The sequence below is a fragment of the Chiloscyllium punctatum genome, chromosome 30, assembly GCF_047496795.1.
Source record: "Chiloscyllium punctatum isolate Juve2018m chromosome 30, sChiPun1.3, whole genome shotgun sequence".
NCBI classification, from domain to species: domain Eukaryota; kingdom Metazoa; phylum Chordata; class Chondrichthyes; order Orectolobiformes; family Hemiscylliidae; genus Chiloscyllium; species Chiloscyllium punctatum.
In genome coordinates, this window is record NC_092768.1 from 45634018 (window position 1) to 45659595 (window position 25578).

Here is a 25578-nt window from a genome sequence, read left to right on the forward strand (position 1 = left end):
AAGCTATTACCAGCTCATCCATCCTATATTAGCTACTTCTTTCAATATTCTACGATGCATCCATCAGGTCCAGAGGGTCTTATTGGTCTTTAGTTCCATTGGTTTTGGTAGTATATTTTTCTCTAGTGGTAGTTAGTGCATTTATTTCCTCTCCACCTTTCATCCCTTGATTATTTAGTACTTAGGGAATACTTTCAGTGTTTCCTACTGTGAAGACTGATGGAAAGTATTTATTCAACTCCTCTGCCAATTCCTGATTCCTATTATTATTTCCATAGTTTCATTCTCTAAGGTGTCGATGTTCACTTTATCTGTTTCTTCTTATACATTTAAAGAGGCTTTAAATGTCCCTCTTGATGTTACTTGTAAGTTTACCCACAAAATTTATTTTCTTCCTTTTGGTTTGGTTATCTTTGTTGCATTTTTTTTAGAACTTTCCCAATCCTCTGACTTACCACTAATATCTGTATGCTTTTCTTCAGATTTTATGCTATCTTTAAATTCCCAGGTTAACCAAAGTTGGCTTCTCCCTTTCCTCGGTTCCTTCTTCCTCTTTGTTGGGAGCCATTAGTTATTTTCTTAAACATCAGTCATTATTCCTCAACTGTCTTTGCTGCTAAACTCCCTTCCCAATCTACTCCAACTAACTCTGCCCTCATTTATTTGTTTTTACTTTTATTTAAGTTTAGCACAGTTGTTTCTGACCCATGTTACTCACTCTCAAACAATGCTAAATTCTTCCATTTTCTGGTCAATGTTTTCTAGGGAATCTTTTATTCTGAGGTCATTTACCAAACTGGTCTCATAACACATTACCAGATCCAAAACAGCTTGATCACTTGTTAGATCCATAACACATTTTGTAAGCAACTATCCCAAATACACACTATGAATTCTTCCTAGGTGGCTAACTCTGCCAATCTGAATTTCCTAATCTACATGAAGATTAAAGTCACTAATAATTAATATACTGCCTTTGTGAGATAACTTTGTTATTTGCTAGTTTATTCTCTATCCCATTGTATAGCTACTGTAGCAGCTTATAGATAACCCCTTCCAGTATATTCTTATCCTTATTACTTACCTCCATCCAAATGGATTCTATGTCTTTTGATTCATCGTCATTTCTGGCCTTCTTATTTATTTCATCCATATTAACAACACTACCTCTTACAATCTGAATATATAGTTCTGAACTTTGAAATGCTTGTAATGGCTAGAAATTCATACTCATTAACCTCTATTTGTGCATTAGTTAATTTATACTTATATCACCCTGGAACAATTACAGGATTGTGATGGAGGTACTTGAACATTAAAATAATTAGACCGCAATCTACGAAGGTTCATGATTTACTGAGACAATTGCTTTGGACAAATCTGTTGTAGAATGGTTAAAACACAGCAGTTACTTAAAAACTGGAGGTATTCATGGATATATGATATCAGTTTAGTCTTCTCACTGAGGCAACCAATGTGAACAATTTTCTGATTGAGATGGTATTAAATACTGACACCATAAAGTCAGTCATACAGCACAGAAACAGACCCTTCAGTCCAACCAGTCCATGCTGAACATAATCCCAAATTAAACTAGTCCCACTCACCTACTCCTCGCCCATATCCCACCAAAGCTTTCCTGTTCATGTATCAATCCAAACGTCTTTTGAATGTTGTAATTATACCTGCATCCATCACTTTCTCAGAAAATTCATTCCATACATGAAACACCCTCTGTATAAAAGATTTACAATTCATATCTCTGGATTTTAAACTTCTCATTCTTTTTTTAAGACCCTCCATACCCCATCTCTCCTTCCCTTTAATCTCCTTCAGGCCTTACAAACCTCAGACATATTTACACTTCTCTAATGTTGGATTCTGAGCATCCCCAATTTAAAATTGCTCCATTGAAGATGGTTGCGTCTTCAACTGTTAACACCCAAAAGTCTGGAATTCCTTTCCAAAATTTCTTTGTCTGGTTTTTCCTCTTTGTAGATGCTCCTTAAAACCTACATCTTTGATCAAGCTTTTGGTCAACTATTCTAATATCCAGTGCAGGTTGTTCTTCTGTAACGTGCGTTTAGTGAGCACAAGTTGGCTCTACCAGAGGGCAGCTGGTTTTTGTGCCTATGAATGCTATTTCAGTCTGGTTAGGGACCATTGCCGTTTAATATAAATCCCAATACGTTATTGTAACTAATAAAACTGTACAAAGGATCATTTGGTAATACAGAATCTGAGCATTGCTCATAAAAACTACATTTTGTTGAAGTTTTTCAACTAGCATTCATTAGGTCAATTTATAAAAATACTTATGTAAAAAGACATCTTCTACCGTATAGGAGAATGCTGACTAGATGGCAATTGGATTATGATTGATAGAGTCAATGCAATGGAGAATGCATCAATTATAAGTGACTGTTAATAAACTGCCAGGCTTTGTTTAAATTCTAAATCATGCAAGTAGCCTCTGATCAGTCAAGGTGTTGCCCTGAGAAATGAACCAGAGAATGGCTGCCATTTATTTTGTTGAGTTTGAAATAAGCATAGTGTATGTACATCCTTTTTTTCTCTCTGCAAAGAACAGGGCTCTGTATATTAAAACATGTACACAAGTGTGCTATACTACAAGCCTGACTGACAACCCTAAATTGGTTACCAGCATAATTCTTAACATATTCAAACCTATTTAGCAAATGCTGTCCAATCACAGAATCATGTAAAAGTTCGAACATTATGTTTTGAGTTTTGCAGGCACAGGCTAGTTGAGAACAGGTGGTACCTTGCCTACTGCAAACAAATGTGCTGTTTGATGTCATCAGCCAGTCTTTGGGACAGTCAATGCATCAAACATCACACTGTCTTTAGTTTGGTATTTGTTATGAATTGTCCTGATGAATGCAAGACAGATAGCTTCAATAAGAGTGTGTCTTTTCACAGCAATATTCAACAGAACTATGCCATAAGATTTCACTTATTAAAAAACAAAACTTAATTGTATACAAAAGAATTATACAACCAAGACACTAAGGCCCACTGTATATTGTCCCACTAGCTTCAAAGGGCTTTTGCCCGAAACGTTGATTTCGCTGCTCGTTGGATGCTGCCTGAACTGCTGTGCTCTTCCAGCACCACTAATCCAGTATTTGATTTTCAGCATCTGCAGTCATTGTTTTTACCTTAATAAATATCAAGTCCAATGTAACAGAGCATAGTATGTGGTCAAATATAATGGTCATTCTCACAATATATAAGGAGTATAACATAAAGCAAAGACAACACAGTGGTGCGTGTATGGAATGAGCTGCCAGAGGAAGTGGTGGAGGCTGGTACAATTAGAGCATTTAAGAGGTATCTGGATGGCTTTATGAATAGGAAAGGTTTAGAGGGATATGGGCCCAGTGCTGGCAAATGGGACTAGATATCTGGTCGGCATGGACAAGCTGGACCGAAGGAACTGTTTCCATGTTGTATATCTCTATGACTCTAAAACCCTCATGATGAAAGGGGTGAGGGGTTATAATTGGGTAGAATTGTCAGTGTTGAAGGGAGGGTCACTAATTTCTTTTCCGTCTCGCACGTCCCTGTGATGTGACCTCTCTTGTGCCTGGGCCATGTCCTGTAGCAGATGTCCCTATATTGGGTTCCTGCTTGCCAGAAGATGCAGCCATGACAATTTGAGCCGGAATTTTCCTCATTTCATTCAAAGTCTCATTGCTAGGTTGCAGAAGCTGACAAAGTATCTCATTCTGCTGCTGAAAAAATCTCATTGTTCCTTTGCAGGTGCTGTCTTAAAATCTCATTCTGCTGATGAGATTTTATCATTCTGCTGCTGCAGAATCTCACAATTTGTTTGCATATGTTGGCTGGCATCAGTCTTAAATTCAGTCAACGTTTGCTGAAGCAGGTTAGCTGTGGCCTGATGACTCTTAGTACTTTTAACCTGCTCTTGATACAAGCATTCTAGGAGCATTAGATCATCTTCATTTTCTTTTATAGCAGCACGAGCCTGATGTTGTTCATGCATTCGCAGCACCTCAGCTCCCGAAACCACAGGTTCCTCACCTTCAGAAGGTCCCGAGCTTCCTCTTTCCGCTATAGCAGCCATTGCTTAATGGGCCTCCTCATCCTCAAGAACCATAACTTTTAACTTTACCATGGAAGTGTCACCAACACTGCTGTCCACATCAGACATCTCACGGTCCCGACACTCCTCTCCGTCCTCTGCAACTACAATGCCACATTGGTGTGAAGTATTCACCTCCATCCCTTCCTCATGCCCCCTCTTAGGAATCTCAGATGCAGCTGCCAATTCATCGCCAATGTGCTCTGATATGTCCATGGACATCTGTTAGAAAAAAAATCATGATTTTTACAACATATACCAAGACCCTGCCATCTATCCAGCAATGTGGAAAATTGTCCAGGTATGTGCTTTTCACAAAAATGCAGGAAAATCCAACCAGGCCAATTACCACCTCATCACTGAATTCTCAGACATCAGTAAAGTGACCGAAAGTGCTATGAACACCACTTGCTCAGTAATAACCTGCTCAGTGCTCAGTTACACTTGGCTTCTAGACTCATTACACCTTAGTCCAAACATAAACAAATGTGCCAAATTCCAGGGGTGAGATAAGAGTGACTGCCCTTAATATTAAGGCAGGATTTGACCTCCTGTGGTATCAAGGAATCTGAGAAAACCCAAGACAATGGGATTCTGGAGAAGAGCTCTCCACTGGTTGGAGTCATACCTGGCACAAAGGAAGGTTGTTGGCAATCAGGAGCTCTTCAGGTTAGTGTCCTAAGCCCAACCATCTTCAGCTGCTTTATCAGTGACCTTCTGTCCATCATAAGGTTGCAACTGGAGATATTCACAAAAGATTGCACATTGTCAGCACCATTTGCAACTTCTCAGATAATATGCAGTCTATCTCCAAACGTAGCAAGACCTGGACAACATCCAGGACTGGACTGATGAATGGCAAGTAACATTTGCGCTAAACAAGTATCAGGTAATGACCATCTCCAACAAGAGACAATCCACCCACTGCCTTTGATATTCACTGGCATTACCATCATTGGATCCCCCACTGTCAACCTCCTGTGGACTTGCCATTGACCCAGAAACTGAGTTGGACTAGCCTTATAAATACTATGACTACAACAGCAGGTCAGTGGATGGAAGTTCAGCTTCAAGAAACTCATCCCACAATTCTACAAAGCTTTCCTAATATTCATGAACACAAGTTGTAAGTGTGGTGGAATATTCTCTACTTGTCTGGATGAGTGCAGCTCTACCATGACTCAAGATGCTTGACATTATTTAGGATGAAATAATAATAATGGTGAGACATCCACCACTGTCAATATTTATTTTATAACCAATAGACAGTTGCAACAGTGTGTACCATCTATGAGATACACTGCAGAAATTCAATAGGCTCTTTCAGTAGTACCCTTGAAACCCATGGCCTTTACCAATCTAGATGGGTTGGCAACAGATAGATGAGTATATTACTATACACAGGGCCACACAGCACCCATATACTGCCATTCCTGTACTGTTGCTGGGTCAAAGTTCCGGAACTCTAATCCTAACAGCATTATGGATATAGCTACACCCCAAGGACTGCAGTGGTTCAAGAAAGCAACTCACTACATTCTCCAGGGGAACTGGCAATGGGCAATAAATTCAGGCTCAGCCAGCAACACACTCATCCTAAAAATAAACAAATAATATGATTACTTTTTGTTTCATAACGTAATTTTCTCTTGATGATTTAAGCACTGAATTGATGACAGCACCGTCATTCATCCCCATATCTGCTGCACCACTGGTATTCGTGGCGTCGGAGAGGCCGAGTAGCTGCCGAGTAAATTCCTCCTGTTCTGTCAGCTCCTTGATGTATGGCACTTCCCCTCCACTCAACGAGCGTTCCCGGGCATTATGGGTGAGCTTTACCGAAAGGGAGAAATTACATTTTAAAGCATCATGGTCTTGACTTTACCATGTGACACATTTTATAACTGCTATTTACAGTTTTTTTAATGCCTTCATTTGGAGTGGGCAGTGGATAAATGGCCTGCTGCCTGCCTCCAGGGGTCTTCTGATTAGAGATAATATTTATGACCAAGACAGAGACACCTTCAAGCCAATTGCATCTTATGAAACATCTTAAAATTAGTAAACAAAAACCTCTCATATGACTTTTCAGTAGGGATTTCAACTGTCATCCATCAACTTACACACATGTACCTACCCTGGCAGCGCGCATCAAAGTGTGAAGTTTCTTCCTGCATTGGTCCTCTGATGGTCGGACAGTGCTATTCGCACTAACCACAGTCGCTACTTCCTTCCAGGCAATGGACTGTACTTTCATAGGTGGTTTCCTTTTTCCACCGCCAAGGATGCGATTGCGTCTTGCTTCCACTTCGGCGAGAAGAATGTTCATCTCTTCATCTGAAAAATTCTGACTTCTCCTCTTCCAATATGCTGCACTGACATCTACAAGAAAATATAAGTACTTCACAGTTGCTTATACTGAGCCTTATTAAATGCCAACATGTTTGAAATAAAGTTAATTTCAGTGAGAATCACTGCATCATGACATTAAATTGTGAGAAAGAAAGAGAAATTTAAAATGAAATACATGAAAAATAGTGTAGAATCTTTAATCACCTTGTTGCTTAAAGCCAATTGGCTGCCATTAAGTGACATTGCCAACCTCCTCTAACTTGATGGTTTTGACTCTGCTGTGGTACGAGGCCAGGATCGGAATTCTGGCCTAAAATATTGCTCCAAATATGTTTCTACTTTTCAAGATGATCAGGTTTCCAGGTTGAAATCACTAATAGGGGATCTGGGCCAACAAGGTCAAAATGGTTTCTTTGATTTTGGTCTTTGACCAAACCCGTTATGGCTACTCCAAGATTGTCGTTGAAGTTTTTTTTAAATGTTCAAACAGAAATGTTTGCTATTCCTGGCTTGTCCAATCTTTGAACATTTTAGAAACTTTTAGTTGCTCCTAATCCCATTCAGATTTAATTTTATTTACTTTTCAAGCAATAGTGATAGCTTTGTCATTTTAAATCTTTGATTTTATTCCTAGCAATTTGAATCTTCCTCACAATTCACAAATTAGTTTATTCCAATCGGTCTGAGGTTGTAATAGCTTTTTAAACTTAGTCCAGTTACCTGGATCTTTACAGCGGAAGTGGTTAATTCCTGTGCTGCATCAAAACTGATAGAACAGAGTTCTTTTCAGTGATAATTGTCAGTAACCCTTTAGCATCACTTGAGGTCTCAGCCTTCCGTATGACAAACTTTGATTTGGATATTCTGCAGTCATGTTTGCTCCCTTGGTGTTGCCCATTATTAAAAATATTCAAACAGTACTTTTTCTTGCATCACATTGTTTCTTAACTGGACCAGAGAGATTCTCAGGGAGCTTTTACTCACAGGAAGCATTCCTGAGCTGTGACTTATTGTTCCAGATTGTGCTGAAACATGTTGTCACTTTCCCCAATTTGAAATCTATATCATTAATGGCTAAAGTAGGAACAATCCCAATAACAACTGGGCCCTTTACCAAAATCTGATTCAAATTTGGTCGACAGAATGGGATTGAAACACTTTGCATTATCCCTTACTGATCATTTTTATTTAGCACATTGTTTAAAAAGTCCTAATCTTTCCCTAACAGTAAATTTTGAGCTGAAACAAAAAATTCTTGATCACCTGCAGAGACCTATTATTTGGCCTGTCGACACTGCACTCACACCATTTTTATGATCTTTTGATCTCTCTGATTATAAATTCTGTACCTGAGTGCTTCTCTTCACCTAATGAAAAGGCAGTGTTCCAAAAGCTTATGATTTCAAATAAACCTATTGGACTACAACTGGTGTTGTGTGACTTCTGATCTTGTCCATGATAGTGTCTTAAAAAGTAGCTAACTTTTTAGGTACTTCCTCTTGAAATATAAATCCCCCTTCACATTTTGATCTGTTTCCATGTAAATATATTAGAAGCAATGGGTCTTCCACAAGCTTTACTTACTGATGCAGCTTCCTCTTCAGAAATGTTGTCAATTGTTCAATAAGGCAGCTTGCCACCACCTTCTGGCCTAAATAGCAACACCCATATCCCACGAACAAATAATTTTTACAAATGGTACCAGTGCTACTGGTTTAGGTTTTGTCATCCAACAATTGGATTCCATGTGTCCAATTTTATGGCAATAAGAAAATGTAAGTCCTTGCGACTCACCTAAATTTTCTCGACCACCTTGGAGAGAATGTATTTTCTTTCTTGTTACCTCTTCTCCACTGTTACTGGAAGCCTTTTCATTTGCATTTGACTAACCTTTCTAACTCTTCTGTGAGTTTACAAAGAAAGATTATTTGCCACCTAGCTGTTGATGTGAGATGCCTTATCCATTGGCTAAAATTACACCTTTGCTTTCATGAACTTCAAAACAAGTTTAAATATGATATTTTTAAATTCTTCCAAGATTGCAAGGTCTCTTGCAACATTCAGTTTGAGCTTCAGTGACCAATCTCTCAATTCCCACAATATTTCTCTCCCTTGCATGTTCCATAAATGTTGCATTCACTCTTTTCTTTCAAATCTAAAACTTTAATTGATAAACTTCAGGGATAAACTCATGTGCATCAAGTAACATGGATGCCACTGATGTGATGTACACAAACTTCCAAAAAGCACTTGATACAATGCCATGAAATATACCTGTGATGAAACCTGCAGGCCATGGAATAAAGGATCTGTAGTAATGTGAATACAAAATTGTATGAGGCACAGGAAATAGAGAATAATGGTTAAAGGATACTTTTCAGGCAAAAAGAGGGTTGTAGTGGAGTTGTTCTGCAGTGATTTGGGAATCTGGCTTTTCCGAACATACATAAATGATCTGGGAATAATTTCAAAGTGGATGGCATATTTCTTGGGAGAATTGTAAAATATGAAGAGGACAGTGTACAACGTCAAAAGGACATTGTCACATTGAAGTTGGCATAGGAAGTTCAATGTGGAGAAATTAGATTAGATTACATTACAGTGTGGAAACAGGCCCTTCAGCCCAACAAGTCGAAGCGCAACCCACCCATACCCCTACATTTACTCCTTACCTAATACTACGGGCAATTTAGCGTGGCCAATTTACCTGACCTGTACACTGTGGGAGGAAACCGGAGCACCCGGAGGAAACCCACGCAGACACGTGGAGAACGTGCAAACTCCACACAGTCAGTCGCCTGAGGCGGGAATTGAACCCGGGTCTCTGGCGCTGTGAGGCAGCAGTGCTAACCACTGTGCCACCGTGCCACCCACGGTATAAAGAACATCCATGACAGTATACAATAATGGATACTGTTTTAAAGGGGGTGCAGGTGCAGAAAGATCTGTATGTAAGTCATTAAAGGTGGCAGATCAGAAAGAACAGATAACAAAGCATATAGTATTTTTGGCTTCATATATATATGGACATAAAGTCCTAGAATAGGGAGATTATAATGAACTTATAGAAGACAATGTTTCAACCTCAGCTGGACTATTGCGTATAGTTCTGGGTGCCACACTGTAGGAAGGATGTGAATGCATTGGACAGTGTGCAGGAGAGGTATATGAGACTCGTTACAAGGAGAAGAAACTTCAGTCAAGAAGAAACACTAAGGAAGTTGGGCCAGTTTAGCTTGAGAGGAGAAGGCTGACAGCTGATTTGATGGAAATTTTCAAGGTCACTTGAAGGGGTTACAAAGGTAGGCAAAAACTATTCCCATTAAATGGATCATGAGCCAGAGGGCACAGTTTTAAAGTGATTTTCAAAAGAATCAAATGTGATACAATGAAAACCTTTTTCACTCAGTGAGTTGATAGGATATGAAGGACAATGCCTGGAAGAGTAGTGAAGGCAGGTTCACTTAAGGCATTCAAGAGGGAACTGGATAATTATTTAGCTAGATGCAATGTGCAGAATTATGCAGAAAAAGCAGGAAATTGGCAGTCAGAATGCTTCAGAAGCCAGTGCAGACATGTTTGGCTGAATGGCCTCTTTCAGCACCATGACAATTAGATTAGATTCCCTATGGTATGGAAACAGTCCTTTGGCCCAACAAGTTCACACCAACCCTCCGAACAGCAACTCACCCAGACTCATTCCCCGACCCTACATTTAACCCTGACTAATGTGCCAAGCACTATGGGCAATTTAGCATGGCCAATTCACCTAACCGGCACATCTTTGATTTGTGGGAGAAGAGCAGAGCACCCGGAGGAAATCCACGCAGATACGAGGAGAATGTTCAAACTCCAAGTGGGGATCTAACCCGGGTCCCTGGTGATGTGAGGCAGCAGTGATAACCACTGAGCCACCGTTCCGCCCCTGTGATCCAAGGAAGTTGACAATGGCATCTGTTCATGTCGGTAAGAACATTTTGAAGGTGCTGCTTCCCTTTCTCGTCCGGATTTGGAAAAGTTCATCTATTTAGCTTCCAATTTCCACTTCGTCCTCACTTTCAATTGGTCCATCTCTGACTTCTCCATTCCCTTCCTCAATATCTCTGTTTCCATTTCTAGGGATAGACTGGTCACTCATATCCACTATAAACACACCAACTCCCAAAGCTACATGGACTATACATTCTTGCCCCCTGTAAAGACTCCATTCATTCTCCCAGTTCCTCTGTCTCCATTGCATATGTTCCCAAGGGACAAGGGAGTCTCCGAAATGTCCGCCTTCTTCCTCAACCGAGGAATCCCAGGACCATTGGTAACATTGGTAATCATTCCTTCATTCCTTCTCTCCCCCTTGTCCTTACCTACCATCCCACCAGCATCCACTCGCAGAAAATCATCAGCCACCATTTCCACCACCTCCAGCAAGATGCCATCACGATACACATATTCCCCTTTCCTCTTCTGTCCACCTTCCCTGGGGACTGTTCCCACTGGGACATGTTGGTCCACTCTTTTTTCACCCCCGAAAAGCCCTCATAGCCCTGCAATCGCCGAAGGTCCATTTATCTCCTCCCTCCTCAGTATCCAAGGGCCAAAACATATCTTCTGGGTGAAGTATAAGACCATAAGACATAGGAGTGGAAGTAAGGCCATTCGGCCCATCGAGTCCACTCCGCCATTCAATCATGGCTGATGCACATTTCAGCTCCACTTACCAGCGTTCTCCCCGTAGCCCTTAATTCCTCTAGACAACAAGAATCTATCAATCTCGGCCTTGAAGACATTTAGCGACCTGGCTTCCACTGCACTCCGTGGCAATGAATTCCACAGGCCCACCACTCTCTGGCTGAAGAAATGTCTCTGCATTTCTGTTCTGAAATGACCCCCTCTAATTCTAAGGCTGTGTGCACTTTACCTGCACTTCTCACAATCTAGTCTACTGCATTCACTGCTCACAATGTGGTCTCCTCCACAGTGGGGAAACAAAACTTAGACTGAGTGACTGCTTCGCAGAAGATCTACGTTCTGCCTGTAAAAAAGAACTGAGCTTCCAGTTGTCTGCCACTTTAACACACCACCCTGATCCCTGGCCAACATCTCTGACTCAGGCTTGCTCATTTTCTGCTTGGGGACCCTACAGCCCTCCAGGCTCAATATTGAGTTCAATAATTTTAGGGCCTGAACGCCCCTATGTCCTGGCCCCAACCATACTTACCAGACCTTCTTACCACAGTCTGCCATTATACACTACCTATTGTTAGCCACTAACAGTCTCCATTAACAGCTATTCACACTCCCAGCCAGATCAAAGAATGACTCCTTTGTCATTCCAACTGTTCTTCTCTCTCTTTGGGTTCTATCCCCACCTATTGTTTATTCCTTACCCTCATCACACATACCCTACCTACTACATATAAATCAACATTTTCCTAGCTATCATCAGTTCTGAGGAAAGGTCACTGGACCTGAAATATTAACTTTGATTTCTCTTCACAGATGCTCCAGACTTGCTGAGCTTTTCCAGCAACTTCTGTTTTTGATTTTGAACAATATCTCTGCTACGAATCCACATGGACAGCTGACAACCTCCAGTCTGTCCTCAGTGTCCTATGGTAGAATCCATGGGTGAGAAGAGCTACAGCCAGCAATTAAACAGATGAGAAACAACAAAGCCTGCGGCCTTAATGGTATTCCATCTGAGGTCTCCAAAGCTGGTCACAATAAAACTCCTATGGGTTTGGAGCAAAAACAATACAAAGGAAATAAATTATTCTGTAGAAATCATGGAAGTATTTCACCTCTATTCAGATCAAGGAATACTGTCCATATTGATGTCTTCATTTGGTGATGTTTGTTGATCTTATCAAATATTAAATTGACCTCATTGAAACATTTGGACTGTTGGAGGGAGGAGTTTGAGACAGATAGTGTTTTGGAACAACAGTTCTCCTATGTGAGCACTGAAGGGTAAACAACACAGACAACTCATAGTGCAACTGAAGCATGTAACCTGGCTCCATGTCTGTGTGAAAACGTTCGTGTCTGGTGAGAGAGGAGATGCAGGAGGTGAAATAATCCTGGTATACATCGCAGTGGAAGGTTTTATCTCCCATGTGTGTTCACTAATGTCACAGGAGGTCAGATAAACATGTGTGAAGATTTTATTACAGAACTCACATCGATGGAATTTCTTTCCTGTGTGAGTGCTTTAACATTTGTGAGGCTTCAATGCTTTCAAGATTGATTTATTCTATACATTGCATTTGAATGGTTTCTAAATACTTTGATATGTATGGAGATATAAGAATTGCAAAAACTATTTGTTATAGATCTCGCATGTGAATAGTTTCTCTCATGTGAATGCGTTAACATTGATGGAGGTTGGATGAAAGTAAGAATGATTTTTGCACATTTCATTCATGAATAGTTGTGAACATCTTGATGTTCATGCAGCTTCCGCAACATCAAAAAGATTTGTTACTTGCCCCATGGCTGAATAGATTCTACCTGTCAGAGTGCCTTGGTGTATGCAAAGAGCTTCAGAATGATTTGTTACACACTTTGCACATGAACAGATTCTTAAGGGTGTGCCTGCTTTGAAACATTAGCAGTTCCGTTGAACTGAAGAAGCCACAGGGGAACAGTTTCTTCTCTGTTTGAATACATTGTTATGCTCAGGAGATTACTGAGACCAAGACTATGAATGGTTTCCCCCCCACCGTGGCAATCTGCCAGTAATTCACAGTGACAAGTGTGTAAAATTCCTGATATAAACCTCACACAGAAATGGCTTTTCCACAGGGTGCACGAGTCGATGTTTCACAAAGGTTGACGATAGCGCAAAGGCTTGGTCACACACACCACACCTGAAAGGTTTTTCCTCTGTGTGAATTCTCACAAAGTCAGAGGATCGAGTGAAAGCCATCTCACAAACATCACAGAGACAAGGCTTCTCTTGCATGTAGTTGTCCTTGTTTTAACTATCAACAAAAGGTACACCTTGCATGTTGGGAGATCTAATGATCCTGTGGAGGCTTTCTTACACTTGTACAGCCTCTCACCTGTAGAAATAAGTCAGTGGATCATGAGTCTCGATGAAAACAATTGAAGCTTGCACTACACTTGGGGCCATTCATACTTCTTCCCAGCTTCACCCTGACCAATCACCCACAGCCAAACCTTCAGAAAGGTTGGTTCTGATGGAAGGCTCCACACCACTGACCAGTTTCAGATCTAATGATATGTCAAAGTTCCCCATACCTGACCAATTTCCAGATGATGGTTTTACTGCCCAATCTTCTCTGTATTGAGCAATGCTGAGAAGGGACTGGATGTGTTCCCACAGTTGTATACTTGTTCCTTGGGTGATGGTCAGGATCTACGATGTCTATCCTCTCTGTGTTCTCTGGTATAGTACGCTGCACTTCTTCTGTAAAACAGGGAAAGAAACATTATAGTATTTCCTCTAACTCTCTCTCCTCTCTTGCTGAAGGGGCTGACTTCTAAGTGAGAGACCATTCCACAATAACTCCTAACATTCTTGATTTGTGCCTTGTAATGGACAGACTCTGGGAAGTCCAGAAGTGAATTAATTACTGCAGGAATCCCCGTCTCTGACCTACACATTTAACCATAGTATTTGTATTGCTAGTCCAATTCAATTTCAGGTCAATGGTAACCCCTTGTATATTAATAGTGAGGGATTCAGTGATATCAACATCATTGAATTCCAAAGGGGCAATGGTTAGATTCTCCTTTGTTGGAGACTTTTTTTTAAAAATTCATCCATGGGATGAGGGTGTCATTGGCTAAGCCAGCCTTCTGTTAAAAGACATGGCCTGACAATTGTGCGGTGTGAACTTGCCTTTGGTCAACCAAATCTGAATTTTGTCCAGGACTTGCTGCATTTGGGCATGAGTCAAAAGTGTGGTGCTGGAAAAGCACAGCAAGTCAGGCAGCATTTGACAAGCAAGAGAATCGACATTTCGGGCATAAGCCCTTCATCAGGAATCATTTGGGCAGTAATCTAATTGATGAAGCAGTTGAAGATATTAGACATGCAACCAGAACCATCTTCCTTGTGCCAAGTATAGTCTGACCAGCAGAGAACCTTTCCCCAGTGCAAACTGATTTCAGTTTTCCGACGACTCTGAGAACTTCTCAGCTGCATTTAATCAAGAATTCCAAAGACAGCTAGTTTTCAATATTTTAGAGGGAAGGTATAGGGTAACTGGAGATAAACTGGAATCATAAAGTATGGAAAAAATGAAATTGCAGAAACATATGTATAATTTATAACTATGGGTGACGTGCCCAGATGACTGGAGAGTGGCTAATGTTGTGCCTTTGTTCAAGAACATAAGTCAGGAGAAGCCTGGGAACTGTAGATCTGTGACTCTAACTTCGGTGGTGGCTAAGGTACTGGAGGTGATTCTGAAAAGTAGGATTTATAAGAATTTGGAGAGGTGGACATTGTTCACTTGGACTTTAGTAAAGTCTTTGATAAGGTTTCACATGGTAGACTAAATCGTAAAGTTAGATCACATGATATTCAGGGTGAGCTTGCTAACTGGATACAAAATTGGCTTAATGGCAGAAGACAGAGAGTGGGCGGTTATTTTTCGGACTGAGACCTGTTACCAGCAGTGTTCCACAGAGATTAGTGCTGTGCCTACTTTTGTTTGTCATTTACATAAATGGTATAGTTGAGAATACAGAAGACATGGTTAGTAAGTTTATGGATTATACCAAATTGGTGATTTAGTGGACAGTGAAGAAGGTTATCTAAGATTAGAAAGAGTTCATGATCAATTGGCTCAATGCACTGGAGCGCGGCAGATGGAGTTTAGCAAGTTTTGAGAAGATTTGTGGATTTGTAGGTCAGGTTGAGGTTCTGGATATAAGTTTGCTCGCTGAGTGAGAAGGTTCGTTTTCAGATGTTTTGTCACCATACTAGGTAACATCATCAATGAGCCTCCAGTGAAGCACTGGTGTTAGTGACCCACTTTCTAGTTATGTGTTTAGGTTTCCTTGGGTTGGTGATGTCATTTCCTGTGGTGATGTCATTTCCGGTCCTTTTTCTCAGAAGGTGGTAAATGGGGTCCAAGTCGATGTGTTTGTTGGTAGGTTTCCGGTTGTGATGCCATGCTTCTAGGAATTCCCGTGCGGGTCTCTGTTTGGCATGTCCTAGGATGGATGTGTTGCCCCAGTCGAAATGATATCTTCATCTGTATGTAAGGATATTAGTGAGAGTGGGTCATGTCTTTTTGTGACTAATTGATGTTCATGTATCCTGGTGGCTAGTTTTCTGCCTGTTTGCCTGTTTATTATAGTTCTTGCAAGGTATTTTGTAAATTACATTAGTTTTGCTTATTGTCTGTATTGGGTCTTTCAAGTTAACTAGCTGCTGTTTTAGTGTGTTGGTGGGTTTGTGGGCTACCATGATGCAAGAGGTCTGAGTAGTCTGGCAGTCATTTCCGAGATGTCTTTGATGTAGGGGAGAGTGGTTTCTGGATGCGTTTCTGGACAGAGACATGCACGTGAATTTCTAGAAGCATGGCATTCCAACCGGAACTCTATCAACAAACACATTGACTTGGACCTCACTTATCACTCTCTGACAAAAAGAACAGAAAATGACGTTACCACAGCAAATGACATCACCACAAGAAATGACATCACCAACCCAAGGAAACCTAAACTCAGAAACAGAAAGCGGGTCACTTACACCAGTGCTTCACTGGAGACTCACTGTATGGTGATGAAACATCTGAAAATGAATCTTCCAGCTCAGTGAGCAAACTTACATCCAGATAGAGTTTAATTTGAATAGATGTGAGATATTGCATTTTGGTAAAACAATGGCAGGGCTTATACAGTTAAAAGTAGGCCTTGCGTGATGTTGTAAAACAGAGAGACCAAGGAGTTCAAGTTCATAATTCTCTGAAATTTGCATCACATGTAGACAAGGTGGATTAGCTCAGATCTTTGAGTATAGGAGCTAGGAAATCATGTTGAGTTGTACAGGACGTTGATAAGGCTTCTTCTGGAGTACTGTGTCCAGTTCTGGTAGTCCTGTTATAGGAAAGATATTATTAAGCTGGAGAGGATTCAGAAAAGATTAACCAGGATGTTGCCGGGAATGGAGGGTTTGAGTTATAAGGAGAGGCTGGATATACTGGAATGTTATTCACTGGCGTTTAGGAGGTTACAAATTCATGAGGGGTATAGATAGGGTGAATGGCAGAAGTCGTTTCCACAGGGTGGAGGATTTCAAGACTAGGGAGCATGTTCTTAGGGTGAGAGGAGAAAGATTTAAACAAAGTCATGACAGGTAACTTTTCTACACAGACAGTGTTTAGCATATGGAAGGAACTTCCAGAGGAAGTAGTGGATGCAGGTACAGTTACAAAGTTTAAAAGACATTTGGATAAGTACTGTACTTGAAGAAGAAATTTTTGGAAGGATATGCCTCACAAACCTTATCATGCCTCACAAACCTTGTTGAATTCTTTGAGGATGTGACAAAACACTTGGATAAAGGTACAGCAGTGGATGTGGTTTACATGGATTTTAGCAAGGCATTTGAAAAGGTTCCCCACGGTAGGCTCATTCAGAAAGTAAGGACACATGGGATACAGGGAAATCTGTCTGAACAAAATCAGCTGCCCCACAGAAGACAGAGGGTGGTGGTAGATGGAATGTATTCAGCCTGGAGCTTGGTGACCCAGGAGTGTTCTGCAGGGATCAGTTCTGGGACCTCTCCTCTTTGTGATTGTTATAAATGACTTGGATGAGGAAGACAAAGGGTGGGTTAGTAAGTTTGCCAATGACACCAAGGTTGGTGGAGTGGTAGATAGTGTGGAGGACTGTTGTAGGTTGCAACGCAGAACTGGGCTGATAAGTGGCAGATGGCGATCAACTTGGAAAAATATGAAGTGATTCACTTTGGAAGGTCAAATTTGAATGCAGGTTATAGGGTTAAAGGCAGGATTCTTGGCAGTGTGGAGGAACAGAGGGATCTTGGGGTCCATGTCCATAGATTCCCCCAAAGTTGCCACCTAGTTGATAGGGTTGTTAAGGCGTATGGTGTGTTGGTTTTCATTTGCAGGCGGAATTGAGTTTGAGGTTATGCTGCAGTCTGTAGAGCCCTGGTTACACCACACTTGGAATATTATGTTCAGTTCTGGTCGCCTCATTATAGGAAGGATGTGGATGCTTTAGAGGGTGCAGAGGAGATTTACCAGGATTCTGCCTGGACTGGAGGGTATGTCTTATGAAAAGTTAAAGGAGCGAGGGATTTTCTCATTGGAGCGAGGAAAGATGAGAGGTGACTTCATAGAGGTGTACAAGATGATGACGGTTGTAGAGTGAATAGCCAGAGACTTTTTCCCAGGGCGGAAATGCCTGTCATGCGGTAATTTTAAGGTGACTGAGGAAGGTTCAGGGGAGATGTCAGAGGTTGGTTCTTTACACAGAGAATGGTGTGTGGTGGAATGCCCTGTCAGCCGTGGTAGTAGAGTTAGATACATTAAGCACATTTAAGCAATTCTTGGATAGGCACATGGAAGACAGTACAATGAAGGGTATGTAGGTTGGTCTGATCTTACAGTGGGATAAAAGGTCGGCACAACATTGAGGGCTGAAGGGCCTGTCCTGTGCTATACTGTTCTATATTCAGTGTGCTAACATAGGTCAAGCGGAGGCAGATGGGACTAGATTAATTTGGCATGGACTGGTTGGACTGAAGGGTCTGTTTCCATACTATATGGCTCTATAACTAGGATCATCATTTAAAAATTAGAACTAGACCTTTCAGGAGTGAAATTACACATAAAATGTAATATACTTCAATACATAGAATGGGAGAATTTTGTTTAGAACTCAGTGAACAAAGGTCAGTATCAGATACTGATATTAAATCTGAAGGTATGTGGGGTAAGGGCAGGAATATGCAATTCCATCACAGATATACTGAATAGTGCGGCATATTTGAGACATAGGTATGCTCCTATTCTTCTTTATAAATCCCCCACCTGCAAGGAACACTCCCTCAACACTGCCCCTCTGATAGGACAATAATCACCCCCCCCCCATCCACTCAGGAAATGTATGTCCTATGTCCACTCCCAGAAGCTAAATAAATTTCAAGGCAAGCAAGTTGAGTATCAACCTTATAAATCCTTGCAACCCATGGCAGGTGGCAAGAGCAGGAGACATATCTAGTTAGCCATGTGATGGAGAGGAACTGAGAGCCTCTTGCATCACAATCCAGAGCTCAAAACTGCAATGTACAGCTAAGAAGGGCACATTGCTACCTTTGCCATTATAGGAAGCTGGGAGGATTTCATAATTAAATTTTTTAAAAACATGAACAGAAAGTGACAGAGAAATTAGCAATGAGTTGACATTTCAAGACCAATATAGCTCTTCTTTAGAATTGTCTTTAAAATGTTTTGCAAGACTGTTCATAATAATTGAGACTTTGGCATAAAAATTTAAAGAACTATATTTTGAGGAGCAGAGAAGCTCAGGAAAATTGGAGGTGCACAGGAGCTTTAAAGGATTGCACAGATTGACAATAGGCCCCTCAAAGGTCAGCAAGGCGGCCTTTGTGTGGAGCCATAGGAGATAGGGAGAGATACTAAATGAGTATTTTGCATCAGTGTTACTATGGAAAAGGACATAGAAGATATAGAATATAGGGAAATAGATGGTGACATCTTGAAAAATGTCCATATTATAGAGGAGGAAGTGCTGGAAGTTTTGAAATGCACAAAAGTGGATAAATCCCCAGGACTTGATCAGGTGTATCCTAGAACTCTGTGGGAAGCTCCAGAAGTGATTGCTGGGCCTCTTACTGAGCTATTTGTATCATCGATAGTCACAGGTGAGGTGCCGGAAGACTGGAGGTTGGCTAATGTGGCGCCACTGTTTAAGAAAGGTGATAAGGACAAGCCAGGGAACTATAGACCACTGAGTCTGACGTCGGTCATGGGCACGTTGTTGGAGGGCATCCTGAGGGACAGGATTTACATGTATTTGGAAAGGCAAGGACTGATTAGGGATAGTCAATATGGCTTTGTGCGTGGCACATCATGTCTCACAAACTTGGTTGAGTTTTTTGAAGAAGTAACAAAGAAAATTGATGAGGGCAGAGCGGTAGAGGTGATCTATATGGACTTCAGTAAGGCATTCAACAAGGCTCCCCATGGGAGATTGATTAGCAAGGTTAGATCTCATGGAACAGAGGGAGAACTAGCCATTTGGATACAGAACTGGCTCAAAGTTAGAAGACAGAAAGTGGTATTGGAGGGTTGTTTTTCAGATTGTAACCAGTGGTGTGCCACAAGGATCGGTGTTGGGTCCACTACTTTTTATCATTTATATAAATGATTTGGATGTGAGCAAAAGAGGTATAGTTAGTAAGTTTGCAGATGACACCAAAATTGGACGTGTACTGGACAGCGATGAAGGTTTCACCAGATTACATCAGGATTTTGATCAGGTGGGCCAATGGGCTGAGAAGTGGCAGATGGAGTTTAATTTAGATAAATGTGAGGTGCTGCATTTTGGGAAAGCAAATCTTAGCAGGACTTATACACTTAATGGTAAGGTCCTCGGGAGTGTTGGTGAACAAAGAGACCTTGGAGTACAGGTTCACAGCTCCTTGAAATTGGAGTCGCAGGTAGATAGGATAGTGAAGAAGCTATTTGGTATGCTTTCCTTTATTGGTCAGAATACTGATTACAGGAGTTGGCAGGTTATGTTGCAGCTGTACAGGACATTGGTTCGTCCACTGTTGGAGTATTGCGTGCAATTCTGGTCTCCTTCCTATTGGAAGGATGTTGTGAAACTTGAAAGGTTTCAGAAAAGATTTACAAGGATGTTGCCAGGGTTGGTGCATTTGAGCTGCAGGGAGAGGTTGACTAGGCTAGGGCTGTTTTCCCTGGAACGTTGGAGGATGAGGTGACCTTATAGAGGTTTATAAAATCATGAGGGGCATTGATAGGATAAATAGACAAAGTCTTTTCCCTGGGATGGGGGTGTCCAGAACTAGAGGGCATAGGTTTATGGTGAGAGGGAAAAGATATAAAAGAGACCTAAGGGGCAACTTTTTCACGCATAGGGTGGAGTACGTGTATGGAATGAGCTGCCAGAGGATGTGGTGGAGGCTAGTACAATTGCAACATTTAAAAGGCATCTGGATGGGTATATGAATAGGAAGGGTTTGGAGGAGTATGGGCTGGGTGCTGGCAGGTGGGACTAGATTGGGTTAGGATATCTGGTCGGCATGGACCGAAGGGTCTGTTTCCATGCTGTACATCTCCATGACTCTATGACAACCTCAGCTCAGGAGGTATCATTCTTGTCCCTGGATCAGAAATGCTGCTCTGTCACAACTAACTTTCAGAGGAGATGTTAAACAGAGGCTCCTTCAGCCTTGTTTAAAGTGGGCATAAAGTTCCAATGGCACCGTTTTGAAGCCGAACAGATTTTAAAATCATTCTCATTTGTGGGAGCTTGCTGTGCACACATTGGTTGTCACATTTCCAATGTTACAACAAGTGACCACATAACAGACAGTGAAGTAAATTTCAAAACAGCTTTGGAGCATGTGGTGGTGTTGATAGACTGGAGAGAAACATAAGCATTTTTCTGAGAAGGTTACAAACATAGGGTGGTGGGAGATCTTGGACGGATGAAAACATGGGTAACTTTCAGATCCCAACATTGAGAACTGATCATTCCCAGTCCACACGATAAGAACCAACTTCTAACACACACACACACACACAGAACTTAACAATAAAAAATCAGCAAGAATCCTTATAGACTCAGTGCATCTCCCAGATAATTACACCTCACCTTTTCATATTCAGGAATGAGCCATCAACAAAACTCAGTCTGGAAATCAGAGGGAAATGCTTCCAATAAACACACTCAATATCCAACACACAGCTCCAGTCAAACAGTTCAGCACAAAGCACCGAGTAAACAGCTCTCTCAGCTGGATCTTCTCACACAGCATAAGGGACATTTCCATCCCTGACTGCCCACAGGATAGTCAGACTGCCTGAAGATTGGTGTGGATATTATGGGATACAATTTGTATAAAAGCTGCTCCTTCACTCACCATCTCCTCACTTGGTTTTCAGTCCCTATAGGAAGTGAACCAGCTCTGGAAGAGGAAGAGGAGACAATGGGCAGAGTGGCTGGATTCTCTGACGAGTCTCAAGTCAATCCAAATATTTCTGGAGCAACATGACTTTTCCTGAAACTTGGAAACTGCAGGTGACTTTGAGCAGCAGATCAGGTGGGGATTTAAACTTGTCATTGTCCCATCTGAATAAAACCTCACTTATTGCAGCTGCTGTCTCAGTTCCTCTGGTAAATGTTTGATTTCCAGTGTGAGAAGAGCATTCTTCATTCTCTGAAGCGTTCAAACTAATATCATCAGTGTGGGATGTGTATGCTCGGATGTATTTGACAAAATCAGAAGTGGAAGACCCATAGCAGCCAAGACGGTAATGACGTGCGCTAGTGGGATCAACACATGCGCACAAGAGAGGAATATTATGAGTGAAACGGAGAGAGAACCAATGGAGATTTAGCTGGTGAATAAGATGTGAATGTTCTTGGGGATTGGCTCTGATTTACTGAGTGAGACTGAAACTTGGCATGATACCTGGAATTGTAGAGTGAATTTGACTATGTTGTGCTCGGACAGTGACACAATGACTGGGGTCTGACTCTGTGTTTGTTGGCGCAATTCCTGATGAAGGGCGTTTGCCCGAAACGTCGATTTCCTGCTCCTCGGATGCTGCCTGACCTGCTGTGCTTTTCCAGCACCACTCTGGTCTAAACTCTATGTTTGTTGGAGTGACTGCGATTCCAAGATTGACTGCAGGTTAACACGAAATGAAATAAATGAGACGCCAACATTGGGACACTGGACAACAAAACAGTTGTGACAGCTTGCTGTTGAGGAAACTAAGAGAAATTTGGCAATGTTAGTTTGAGTAGTGAACTAATATTAGGGAGAAGATGGGTTGTTGCGAGTGAAAGCAAGGATCCGGTTAAAGTAGTGAGGGAGGGACATCCCTCTTAAATCTAGTGTAGTTATTGATGAACGTTAATTCCTAACTGAAACATCAATTCTGTACCTCTCCATAGTTTCTGCGGATGTGCTGAGGATTTTCAGCATTTTTTTGTCTTCATTCTAAGTTTTAACAGAGTCAGACCATTAGACCCAACTGCTTTCTGCGGAAACCCACGCAGACATGGGGAGAATGTGCAAACTCCCCACAGACTCATCTTAAACACATTCAATTAGTTACCCTCTAATTGCCATTCAAGAGAATGCAAGTTCAGTCAATGTTAGCTGGCCTCATAATTTTACTGTTTTATACCTGGAACATTCTAGTGAATCTAAGTTGGGCTCCCTGGAAGGCCATTATATTCTTCCTAAGGAGCCGTGCGCAGAACTGAACTTAGTTCTCCTGATAGGGTCGAAACAGAGCTCTGTATAGCTGGAACATAACTTCCATAAGGACTCAGTTGGTTTTAAGGAGGAAAAATTGTGAATTTTCTTTTCCAGATGGTCCACCACCAGTTGACCCTCTCTAATAACAGAGGAGCCCTATGGTTCAACAAGCCTATATTACCTTTATTATGTATGAGAATGATCTTTTAGACATGTTATTTTTATTCCATTTGACTCAAACTTTGATTTATCTTGTATGATACATTTTGTATAATCATTTTTGGTCTAATGTTTTATCAATTCTTTCTATACTCCCAACATATAACCCATCATAAATTAATTTTTATCTCAGCCAAAATGTTTTGATCTGTCAGCATTGAATGTTCATATCCACTAAAACACCTCAAGATCCTAGAGTAAGACTCAACAGTATTGAATATATTGGTCAAAACCACAGTGGTCAGGATACTTTCTCCATCAATGGGTTTATAATTTTCTGCTCACAGGAAGGACACTTTCCCAAGAAAGAAAGACTTGTATTTATATATCAACTTTCACAGCTCATAAAATACAATTTTACTGGTTCTTTAGGTGTTGTCATGTTACAAACATGGAAGACAATATACATACAAAATGCCACAATATATAATCATGACTCTAAAATGTGATGTTTGTGTGGCATTAACTGTAGGGTCCATATTGGCCAGGACATCAGGAATAGCTCACCTGCTCACCTATGACCTAATGTTGTGGGATCTCTACTTTTGACCTGAGAGGGCAGGCAGTGCTTTGGTTGAACTCATCTGAAAAATGATATATCTGATAGTGTAGAACTCCCTCAGTACTGAACAAGAGTGTTTGCCTCAGTGCTGAAGCCTCTGGAGAGAGTCCTCTCAACTAAGAGTCCCTGAGACATCTCCTATGAAAGCAAAATACTGCAGATGATGGAAATCTGAAATAAAGAGAGCATACTGGTGAAAGTAAGCAAGTTTGGCATCATCTGTTTCAAGTTAGATATGACTGTTTCAAAGAAGAGTCAGGCTGGATTTGAAATGTTAACCTGTTTCTCTGCATTCCAAATTTTTGGGATTCATGCATGAGGACACTGGCATCCCTCTGCATCTCAGAATTCTGCAATTTCTCATCATTTAAGTAGAATTCCTGCCAAAGTGGACAACTTCACATTTTCCCAAACTACACTTCATTTGGTCACATCTGTGCTCACTCACTTAACCTATTGATATCCTTTTGTCCTCTTTGCATCATCAGCAAATTTCGCAACCATTTTTTCAATATCCTCATCCAAGTAATTTATATAAATTATAAAATATTATGGCTCCATTACTTACTTTCTGTGGCTATACACTGCCAACCAGAAAATTCCCCATTTACACCTATGTAATTTCCTGTTAGCTTAGTAAATGTTCCACAACACAATATTACCCTCACATAATACAAAGAACTGTGGATGCTGGAAATCTGAAATACTTTCTAAAACTGCACTATATGTTTTTATTTCACAATATATTACTCATCAAACCTCCTCTCCACATCCCCCACGCTCCCCACTCCCAAACATCATTACATTAAACCACAATCCTCAAAGAACTCTAATACATTGGTTAAACAAGATTTTGATTGAGAAGTCAGGCGGGGTGTTCTATTTTCATGTTGCACTGCAGAAATTCACCAAAGATCCTCAAACAACACCTTCCAAACCACAACCACTTCCATCTAGAAGGACAAGGGCAGCAGGTATTATGGGAATACCGCCACCTTCAAGTTCCCCTCCAAGCCACTCACCATTCTGACTTGGAAATATATCACTGTTCCATCACTGTCACTGGGTCAAAAACCTAGAATTCCCTTCCTAATGGCATTGTGGGTCAACCCACAGCAAGTGGTTTGCAGTGATTCAAGAAGGTATGTCACCACCACCTTCTCAAGAGCAACTACGGACAAACAATAAATGCTGGCCAGCCAGTGATGCCCACATCCCACAAAGGAATAAAGCTTTAAAACAAATTCACAAAACCATGCAAAGTCTGCTTGATTACCTTGCACATTTCTCAGTGCCTGTTATGACATTTTTCATAATAACATCTAACATATTTTCTATGACAGATGTCAATCTAACTGGCTTCCTGTCTTCCTCACTTTTTGAATAAAAAGTTACACTATGCTATCATCCAATCTAAAGGGACTGTTCCCAAATCTTGGGGGTTTTGGAAAATTACAACTGATGCGTAAACTATTTAACTAGCTGCTTATTTTAAGATCCTAGGATTAAGTCTATCAGGATCCAGGGGACATGTCAGTCCATTCTCTGACAACTTTCTCAGTACTACATCCCTAGTGATTGTGATTTCCCTGAATTTTCTCCCTCCCATTGATTTCCTAGAGCTAATCCTGGGACCTTACTTGGATCCTCTGTAATAAAGACTAATGCAAAATATCTGTTCTATTTATGTGCTATCTCCTTATTAACCATTATTAACTCCCAAACTCACTGACTCTGAGACTAACATTCACCTTGTTAATGCTTCTTTTTAAAACATATTTATAAAAACATTAACTCTCCATTTTTATATTTCTAGTTATCTTTCTTTGG

At 41.0% G+C, this 25578-nt stretch overlaps 1 protein-coding gene across 5 annotated transcripts; it reads right to left on the bottom strand.

Moving 5' to 3' along the window:
- Positions 1–1341: 1341 nt before the first annotated feature.
- On the bottom strand, positions 1342–23952 carry LOC140455652 (uncharacterized). Of its 5 annotated transcripts, none has more exons than XM_072550639.1 (5): positions 23694–23952; positions 13742–13910; positions 6267–6511; positions 5753–5962; positions 1342–4351 (listed from the first exon to the last, which is right to left on the bottom strand). In XM_072550639.1, the coding sequence occupies exons 3-5, from the start codon at positions 6456–6458 to the stop codon at positions 4115–4117; spliced, it is 639 nt and encodes a 212-aa protein (XP_072406740.1). In that variant the 5' UTR covers positions 6459–6511; positions 13742–13910; positions 23694–23952; the 3' UTR covers positions 1342–4114. The 5 variants fall into 5 exon arrangements, 4 of the variants coding, with proteins under 4 accessions (XP_072406740.1, XP_072406739.1, XP_072406741.1 ...); XM_072550638.1 differs by lacking the exon at positions 23694–23952 and adding an exon at positions 21618–21939; XR_011952928.1 differs by lacking the exons at positions 13742–13910; positions 23694–23952 and adding exons at positions 4758–4867; positions 13262–13524 and having other exon boundaries at positions 4205–4351.
- Positions 23953–25578: the final 1626 nt, after the last annotated feature.